Source organism: Leptodactylus fuscus, chromosome 3, assembly GCF_031893055.1.
Source record: "Leptodactylus fuscus isolate aLepFus1 chromosome 3, aLepFus1.hap2, whole genome shotgun sequence".
Lineage (NCBI taxonomy): Eukaryota > Metazoa > Chordata > Amphibia > Anura > Leptodactylidae > Leptodactylus > Leptodactylus fuscus.
This window is the reverse complement of record NC_134267.1, coordinates 26,993,655-27,003,054: the sequence shown is the minus strand read 5'-3', so window position 1 is coordinate 27,003,054 and position 9,400 is coordinate 26,993,655. Positions and strand designations below refer to the sequence as shown.

Sequence of the window (9,400 nt, the reverse complement as noted above, 5' to 3'; positions counted from 1 at the left end):
ATCAGATCTGGGTCTGGTGAGATCAGGGGAGGCTCTTGTTGGGTCAGTTTTAGGTCTAGTGGGATCAGGGCAGGATCTTGTTGGATCAGGTTTGGATCCAGCGGGGTCAGGATCTTGTTGGATCAGTTCTGGGTCTGGTTTACAAGAAAATGGATTCCATTGGTGAAACCAGCACATGTGACCCCGCCTCCTCCGGACATGGCTGACAATAAACATGTATTATCTCATTACAGCCACTTAGCTGCAGACTTGGTGACTTTCCCCCTTCAGGACCTGCTGTCGGTCCAGGAGATTCTAATCTATGACTTCTTGGTAACCAGTCACATTATACAGTATAAATAACACTTCTGGTTCTGCCGCAGGTGAATTATTATCTGCACTGCTCACATACCGCATCACTACCGCACACACTAGCCGCACCTCTAGCGGACAGCAGGACACTGATCTGATGACGCCGAGCATCGGTAGTGACGTCACGGAGTGGGCGGTCCGAACGAGCCGTTGTGAAAGTGACTTCCTGGTTACAGAACGCGTTGCTGTGGAGAGCGGAGTATTTCCTGGTGACTGTTTCCCTGGTGAGAGGAGCCGCACAGTGACATGGAGGCCGAGACCCTGCAGCAGTGCGCGGAGCTGGTGAGCGGCTGCGGCCTGAGCCCCGAGCACACTGCGGCCCTGCGCTCCTCTCTGCTGCTCCTCCGCAGGGACATGCGGCTCTCCCGCCTCTTCTTCTGGGGCAAGATCCTGGGGGTCCGGGGGGATTATTACATAGCGCAGGGGGCGGAGGGCGCGGAGCAGCTGCGGAACCGGAGGACCTTCTACAGGTGACTGATACTGTGTGTACTGCGCCCTATGGCCTGCTGATAGTATATACTATATATATGTTCTGTCTCCTGCAGCCTGAATTGCCTGGACTGGTGCCTTCTGCCCCCGGCTACAGATGATGTCATCAGAGACGCGCGGGTCATTAAGGGGCGATTCATCGGAGACCCTGCCCACGAATACGAGCACACGGTCCGCAGGAAGGCGGGGGAGGGCTCAGCAGGGTTCGAGGAGGATGTGACGGTAACTGCGCAGCTTTCTGGGGGTCCAGGGTGGGGGTGTGTCCTCTATAACAGGGGGTGTGTCCTCTATAACAGGGGGTGTGTCCTCTATAACAGGGGGTGTGTCCTCTATAACAGGGGGTGTGTCCTCTATAACAGGGGGCCACAGGGGGTGCGTCCTCTATAACAGGAGGTGTGTCCTCTATAACAGGGGGCCACAGGGGGTGTGTCCTCTATAACAGGGGGCCACAGGGGGTGTGTCCTCTATAACAGGGGGCCACAGCGGGTGCGTCCTCTATAACAGGGGGCCACAGCGGGTGCGTCCTCTATAACAGGGGGCCACAGGGGGTGCGTCCTCTATAACAGGGGGCCACAGGGGGTGCGTCCTCTATAACAGGGGGCCACAGCGGGTGCGTCCTCTATAACAGGGGGCCACAGCGGGTGCGTCCTCTATAACAGGGGGCCACAGCGGGTGCGTCCTCTATAACAGGGGGCCACAGCGGGTGCGTCCTCTATAACAGGGGGCCACAGGAGGTGTGTCCTCTATAACAGGGGGCCACAGTGGAGGCATCTTTAATGGTTGTAATGATTTTTGTCTTTAGAACTATATTAAGGAGGAGTCCCGTCTGGTCGCCACCATCGCACTGATTGATCGAGAGGCCGCGGTGGCTCCACGGGGGGCTTTCATCAAAAATCCACTAGGGCAAGTCAATATAAACCACAGTTTCAGAGGTAAGTCAGAACCCAACCCTGTAAAAGCGTAACAGTAAGGGGTGTCTGTAGGGGCCCAAAAGCAGAAGTACAGAGTATTTCAGGAGAGGAGTGGGCTTATCTTATAGGGGAGGTCACAAGATGAGCATTACATAGGGGAAGGAGCAGGGTCCCCAGCAGTACAGAGTATTTCAGGAGAGGAGTGTGCTGATGCTATAGAGGAGGTCACAGGGTGAGAGTTACCCCTCTGACCTCAGCAGAACAGAGTATTTCAGGCCCCCACCTTTTCCAGAGGTGTCACAGTAAGGACTATGTAGGGGGCTGACAGCACTTGATGATTCTAGTATAGATCATTCTCTTCTGCAGAGCGTTGCTCCACTTACTAGTCATCACTTTTACAGAACATTTCTCATATTTTTCTTCTTCCAGTCCAGTTTCCTCCTTTAATACACACAAGGGTCCTGTCTGTTTTGCGTCCTTTTTGTTCTTGACCTCTGACCCTATTATCTTGTCCCCTCCAGGTCTTACCATCAGTGAGGCAAAAAAGCTGAGCTCCTTCTTCCACTTCACCCCAACACTGATCCCCAAGAAGAAATCTCTGCTGGAGAAGGCTGACTTGGACCCCGCCATCGACTTCCTGGACTCCCTGGAACATGATATTCCTAAAGGTGAGTGGCAGAGGGCAGACTCTTCCAGCAGCACAGAGTATTTCAGCAGAGCAGTGTGGCAGTAGTAATCTCCCTGTGCACTGTGGAGCCTCTTCCCTCTATGACCAGTAATGGAGATGATGAGGAGACACTGCCGGTGACCTTGTATGTCTGTGCACCCGGCTATGCTGCGGATCAGGAACGTGCGGAGCGCTCTGCCAGGAGTCTGCTTTATGAGCTGTTAATCTTTGTCTGAGCCAGAGCATGGCGGACGATCAAAAGCTGCAAATTCCAGGGCAGGCTGAGAGTGGCAGGCGGTGGGGACATGTATGGGGCAGCTCAGATTCTGCTCTAGTCAGCACTTCAATGAATGGATCCAGATTAACCCCTTATCTCTCCACATCATGTAGACTGGTCCTTGTGCCGGGAGCCTGTGCCGAGTTTGCCAGGCTACATGGAGACTCTTAGCAGTGCTACACATTCACATTACCTATAGAGCGCCACAAGACTGCGGCCTGGTCAGTGTATTCTGTGCACTGCCGCAGGAGCTCCACAAGACTGCGGCCTGGTCAATGTATTCTGTGCACTGCCGCAGGAGCTCCACAAGACTCCAGCCTGGTCAATGTATTCTGTGCACTGCCGCAGGAGCTCCACAAGACTCCAGCCTGGTCAATGTATTCTGTGCACTGTCGCAGGAGCTCCACAAGACTCCGGCCTGGTCAATGTATTCTGTGCACTGCCGCAGGAGCTCCACAAGACTCCAGCCTGGTCAGTGTATTCTGTGCACTGTCGCAGGAGCTCCACAAGACTGCGGCCTGGTCAGTGTATTCTGTGCACTGCCGCAGGAGCTCCACAAGACTCCGGCCTGGTCAGTGTATTCTGTGCACTGTCGCAGGAGCTCCACAAGACTCCGGCCTGGTCAGTGTATTCTGTGCACTGTCGCAGGAGCTCCACAAGACTGCGGCCTGGTCAGTGTATTCTGTGCACTGCCGCAGGAGCTCCACAAGGCTGTGGCCTAGTCAGTGTATTCTGTGCATTGCCGCAGGAGCTCCACAAGGCTGCGGCCTAGTCATTGTATTCTGTGCACTGTCGCAGGAGCTCCACAAGGCTGCGGCCTAGTCATTGTATTCTGTGCACTGTCGCAGGAGCTCCACAAGGCTGCGGCCTAGTCAGTGTATTCTGTGCACTGCTGCAAGAGCTCCACAAGGCTGTGGCCTAGTCAGTGTATTCTGTGCATTGCCGCAGGAGCTCCACAAGGCTGCGGCCTAGTCAGTGTATTCTGTGCATTGCCGCAGGAGCTCCACAAGACTGCGGTCTGGTCAGTGTATTCTGGGCATTGCCGCAGGAGCTCCACAAGACTGCGGTCTGGTCAGTGTATTCTGGGCATTGCCGCAGGAGCTCCACAAGGCTGCGGCCTAGTCAGTGTATTCTGTGCACTACCGCAGGAGCTCCACAAGACTGTGGCCTGGTCAGTGTATTCTGTACATTGTCGCAGGAGCTCCACAAGACTGCGGTCTGGTCAGTGTATTCTATGCATTGCCGCAGGAGCTCCACAAGGCTGCGGCCTAGTCAGTGTATTTTGTGCACTACCGCAGGAGCTCCACAAGGCTGCGGCCTAGTCAGTGTATTCTGTGCATTGCCGCAGGAGCTCCACAAGACTGCGGTCTGGTCAGTGTATTCTGTACATTGTCGCAGGAGCTCCACAAGGCTGCGGCCTAGTCAGTGTATTCTGGGCATTGCCGCAGGAGCTCCACAAGGCTGCGGCCTAGTCAGTGTATTCTGGGCATTGCCGCAGGAGCTCCACAAGGCTGCGGCCTAGTCAGTGTATTCTGTGCACTGCTGCAGGAGCTCCACAAGACTGCGGCCTAGTCAGTGTATTCTGTGCATTGTCGCAGGAGCTCCACAAGACTGCGGCCTGGTCAGTGTATTCTGTGCACTGCTGCAGGAGCTCCACAAGACTGCGGCCTAGTCAGTGTATTCTGTGCACTGCTGCAGGAGCTCCACAAGACTGCGGCCTGGTCAGTGTATTCTGTGCACTGTCGCAGGAGCTCCGGGGTGAACTTATAGCTCTTAAAACCGTAAGTATGATAAAACCTGAAAATATGTCCGGTGCTGAACAAGGAACTAGCCTGGTCCTGAAGTGGTTAATAAGCTGCACCTCTCGCCCCTCCATGACTATTCCTTCCAGTCTCCTATGCCTTGGCACACGCTGGTAACACACACAAGCTGATGCGACTTCTGCTCCTCATTACAGAGCAGATATTAGTCGTGGTGATCACCCTGCAGACGACCACGCCTGTCTACCAGGACACAGTCTGTACGCTGCACATCTGAGGAGAAGCTTTCCCATGGACCGGCTCCCTCCGCCACACCCTCTGCCCCCGGGCCTGTACATAGTTCACTCCTAGAGACGCCCCTTTGGCACTGCCACAAAGACAATGAAATATGGTTCTGATTGAGAGACAAATGCTTTGAGGGAAATGTCTTCACGGAAGGGATGAGATCTCACTGCAGCAACCGCAGCACGAGGTCCTGACACCTCCTACAGGCCGCAGCCATCTTCCTCTAGACCAGGCTCCGTTGTCAGACTCCAGCCCCACTCCTGTTACTATCAACCCATGGAGCCCTGTCATGGCTGCACCCAGATGTAGAGGTTATCATGTTCTCTGTTCATTGCTGTTACGTTGGGATCGCAGCGTACCATGTGTGACGGCAGCCATATTGGCAGTAGATACGCTCGCTAGATCAGATTCCTCTTAGTAACGTCTCTTTTCCTCTTTCCCCCCCAGGTTGCTGGAGTCTGCAATGGGAGCGGGGCAGCAGTGTGATGGTTCTGCGCAGCCTGCTGTGGTTGGGGATGACATTCTACCACATCCCTCTGACCCCGCAGTACGGTTACGTATATATTGGGAACGGAGAGCGGAACATTGACCTGCCCTTCATGATCTGAGGAGCGCCATCACCTATCCTGTCTCTGGAGATCAGAACTGTCATGGCCGCTGCTAACCTATCCCAAAGGTCTACGGGACTGATATAGGACCTGAACACTCCTGTAAAGCTGTGCTCACAAACCCTGCACTGTAATAAAACCGCACCATTTGTAATGATCAGTGTGAATGCGATCTACAGACACAACCCACATACACAACACATATTTATTCACTTATTAGTCACATGTCTAGGGTGGCGACATTTTCGGGTCACTGTCTGAAGATGAGCGGTCTACGGCTGTACCGCACGTTGTCTTTCATGATGGGGTCTCCCACCGGCATTTTGACCTTACACCACTTCAGCCCCCTCCTCAGGATGGGTTTAGCAGTGGACACAGACCAGCGTGTGAGGTACCTAAGGGGAGGTAAAGCGTGTCATGACACTGAGGTGGCTGATAACAGAGGACAATATACAGATGGCAGGGTCATGTGACCCCAGCTGCAGGGTAAGGATCTCACCTGTTCAGATGGAATTTGGCTTTAGGCTTTTGTCCTTCTTGCAGTTTGGGCCTGTGATTTGGTAAGAGTCCTGGAGGCGGAGGAAGAGGAGAAGACGATCACTGTGACTCCCACTATTATATTAGTATCATTTAAAGGGCCAGTACAGTCTAATGTAAATACATCTTAAAGAAGTATCTCATCAAGAAAAGCCCACCCCAGACTGACGAGCCAGAGACCCCTGGTGAGATCACTGAGCGAATGAATGGCCGAGCATGCAGAGTTGCTGTATGGCTGGAAAACGATATTGTCCTAGTACTAGTTCACAAAGCTGAAGACTTGTTACATTGTATCAGTGTAGACAATCCTGGACAGGCTGAACATTGATACGCTGTAACCAACCAATCAGCTGAGTAAGCAGGAGTGAGTCAGGGTTCACATTCACTGACAGCAGAGATCTGAAGAATCTTGAAGGAGTAAAATAAAGTTTAGCTTGAGAAACCTAAAACATAAAAGTAATTGGTAGCCTACCTGCTCGGTGCGCCATCTTTACACAGGCCTCTACCTTCTTGTGCTCTTCGTTGCACAGTCCAGTCACCTTACGTGGTAACATGCCACCGTCTGAGCGGAGAAACTGGCTGAGAACGAGGACATCCTGCGGAAGGGAAGACATTAACCCCTCAGATCTCAGGTACAGCAATGATCCCTTTACAGATCAACTAGAGCAGTGGACCTGACTGCAAGGATCAGTGTAAGAATGTCACATCCTTGTCATTGACTCACTGTATACATTACATTACTTATCCTGTATTATACTCCAGAGCTGCACTCACTATTCTGCTGGTACAGTCACTGTGTACATACATTACATTACTTATCCTGTATTATACTCCAGAGCTGCGCTCACTATTCTGCTGGTGCAGTCACTGTGTACATACATTACATTACTTATCCCCAGGCCTGCTCACTGCCGCCCCCGCGTCACCTTATACTATAGGCTGCGGAGGCCGGCAGGGAGTAGGCCCGAGCTCCAGTCGCGATCCCACTGCCCCTATTATTATACTTGGGGGGATTTTCAGACCCTCGAATATAATAATCGGAGCCCCAGGGGAGGTGAGAGAAAATAATAGAGTTTTACTCACCTCTCCGGGATCCGATGTTAATCCTAGCAGGCTTCGGGCCTATATGGTAATGCCCAGACCACGTGACATCTGGGATATTACCATATAGGCCTGAAGCCGGCTAGGATTAACATGAGCACATACAGAATGTCATGCATTTCCCCCCCTCGGCTTATACTCGAGTCAATAAGTTTTCCCCGTTTTTTGTGTTAAAACTATGGGGGTTGGCTTATATTCGGGTCGACTTATACTCGAGTATATACGGTAGATGTTCTGTCTCCAGTCTTACCGTGTAATCGTACTTGTGTTTGAGGTTCCACCTGCAGATCGGGCACTGCCCCTCAGGATTTGGGGGAGACATTTTCGGCTTCTCTTCATGGATTCGTCCTTCCACCTAAAATAGACAGTGATCCTGTTATGTAGTCGCTGACCACCATCTCTGTATAATAAAACATTCGGTAATCGATTCCTCCGGGATCTCTACTTGCATATAATTGGAATCTGATGTAAACCGAGTCCTGATCACACAGCTGAGGATTTGTTACAATTGTATCCAGTCTAGACAATTCTCAGTGAGGTCCGCTCCAGGATGCTACAATGTATCAGTGCAGGAAAATCCTAAACCATCAGGACAGGAGAGGGGTGTGTGGGCTGTATTTACCTGCCAGTGGGTGAGACTGTAACAAACCCTCAGCTGTGAGAAGTATTGGCTTATGATGTATGTACAGGACAGCAGAGAGTTATCACATTATACACTACAGACATGGTGCAGCGGTCGCTATTGCGCTATAATTGTGAGGTCATTGATGGTTACAAGTAGGCGGAGTTTCAGTCACATATGGCTGCCATACTCTCCACATGTGCCCTATAGCATTTCTCCTGGGTAAGAACCCATAGGCCCCTATTGCAGTTCTCACTGGTAATAGTCACCCAGCTTTCCCAGAGCACTGAACAGCAGAACTGCTTAGTCAGTATGGCAGCAGCAGAGATATCTGGGTCACTGTTTCAGCCTCAGTCGCCTCCATATTGATAACTATGACGTCTGGTGCGAAATCTGTGAATAATCTGAAGCCAATCGCTCACCTGTCTAGGAATAAGGATCTCCAGCGGCTGAGATACAGCGCAGCGGCTGAGATACAGCGCAGCGGCTGAGATACAGCGCAGAGGCTGAGATACAGCGCAGAGGCTGAGATACAGCGCAGAGGCTGAGATACAGCGCAGAGGCTGAGATACAGCGCAGAGGCTGAGATACAGCGCAGCGGCTGAGATACAGCGCAGCGGCTGAGATACAGCGCAACCTCACTGAGCTCCACAGGACTCCGTACAACACAACTCACAAGATCAGACCTCCTGCCTTGCAGCTCTGGATGTGACTAGAGCATAAAACCTGATCACATGACTTTTACCTCCTCTTATATGTATGTAATAGTGTAGCGTCATATGGTGCGGTCACATGATCAGCACTCACCGTCGTCACCTTCCCGTCCTTTACTTCAGTCACTGGAGGGAAACAAACAAAATCAAATGTAAAAACTGTATGGCAGAGGGTCACATGACGGCGCCAAAGACAAGGGGGAGGGACTGACAGGCAGCACCAAAGCCGAGAGAGGGGTGACAAATAGTACCAAAGACAAAGGGGAGGAGCCGACGGTGCCACAGCAAGGGGGAGGGGCTGAGAGTGCCAAAGACAAGGGGGAGGGGCTTGATAGTGTCAAAGACAAGGGGAGGGGCCGACAGTGCCAAAGACAAGGGGGAGGAGCTGAGAGTGCCAAAGCTAGGGGGAGGGGCTGACAGTGTCAAAGCTGAGAGGGAGGGGCTGACAGTGTCAAAGCTGAGAGGGAGGGGCTGACAGTGCAAAGACAAGGGGGAGGGGCTGACAGACAGTGCCATAGTAGATGACGCCAGGGGAGGGGCTGAGAGACGTCCAAGAAGATTCTGAGCAGGGGCAGGACCTCTAGGTATATCATAATAATAACAATATAATATCCAGAAATGATAAGTATAATATTGCCGCCTCAGCCATCAGGACGCCGCCATGACAGCACACGTGACCTCCGCCCCCGCACTCACACTGCCGCAGGCCTCGGTTCTGCACCCCCGGGACCCCCGCCCATCCCGGCCGCCTCACTAGTCCCAGCGCAGGACGGAGCAGACGTGTGACCGAGGACAGGAGGACACAGGGCGCCGCCATCTCTGTGTGCCCGGGAGACACTTCCGCTTCCGGCTGCGTTCTGACGCGCGCTCCGCCATGCTGGTCGTGGGCAGGAAGAGTTTTCATTCACCAATTGTTGTCCTTGTAGCCGCCGAGAGAAGTCGGGGGAGGAGGAGGAGGCGGCCATCATGGCTCAGTATGACGGAGCATCAGATTAGGAGAATTTCTCTTGCAGTCAGTGCAGTCACACAGTGATACTGAGGGAGTCTGACAGGGGAGAATATCTGTCCTGAAGATTACC

The 9,400-nt window shown here is 52.7% G+C and overlaps 2 protein-coding genes across 2 annotated transcripts; one reads left to right on the top strand and one right to left on the bottom strand.

Moving 5' to 3' along the window:
- The first annotated feature begins 588 nt into the window (after positions 1-588).
- Positions 589-5,469, top strand: RSPH9 (radial spoke head component 9). The gene is made up of 5 exons (XM_075266529.1): positions 589-821; positions 897-1,062; positions 1,643-1,772; positions 2,273-2,419; positions 5,188-5,469. The coding sequence occupies exons 1-5, from the start codon at positions 598-600 to the stop codon at positions 5,346-5,348; spliced, it is 828 nt and encodes a 275-aa protein (XP_075122630.1). The 5' UTR covers positions 589-597; the 3' UTR covers positions 5,349-5,469.
- A 70-nt stretch (positions 5,470-5,539) lies between these two features.
- MRPS18A (mitochondrial ribosomal protein S18A) lies at positions 5,540-9,158 on the bottom strand. The gene is made up of 6 exons (XM_075266530.1): positions 9,018-9,158; positions 8,416-8,447; positions 7,237-7,341; positions 6,358-6,481; positions 5,848-5,917; positions 5,540-5,743 (listed from the first exon to the last, which is right to left on the bottom strand). The coding sequence occupies exons 1-6, from the start codon at positions 9,136-9,138 to the stop codon at positions 5,599-5,601; spliced, it is 597 nt and encodes a 198-aa protein (XP_075122631.1). The 5' UTR covers positions 9,139-9,158; the 3' UTR covers positions 5,540-5,598.
- Between the last annotated feature and the right edge of the window lie 242 nt (positions 9,159-9,400).

Bases quoted from the DNA above. Each gene is read 5' to 3' on its own strand.
- MRPS18A (XM_075266530.1), bottom strand. From the start codon at position 9,138: ATGGCGGCGCCCTGTGTCCTCCTGTCCTCGGTCACACGTCTGCTCCGT. The intron at 7,342-8,415 runs GTGAGTGCTGAT...TGTCTATTTTAG, and splicing joins AGGACGGGAAGGTGACGACG to GTGGAAGGACGAATCCATGA. The intron at 5,918-6,357 runs GTAGGCTACCAA...CTCCGCCTCCAG, and splicing joins AAAGATGGCGCACCGAGCAG to GACTCTTACCAAATCACAGG.
- RSPH9 (XM_075266529.1), top strand. From the start codon at position 598: ATGGAGGCCGAGACCCTGCAGCAGTGCGCGGAGCTGGTGAGCGGCTGC. The intron at 822-896 runs GTGACTGATACT...TGTCTCCTGCAG, and splicing joins AACCGGAGGACCTTCTACAG to CCTGAATTGCCTGGACTGGT. The intron at 1,773-2,272 runs GTAAGTCAGAAC...TGTCCCCTCCAG, and splicing joins TATAAACCACAGTTTCAGAG to GTCTTACCATCAGTGAGGCA.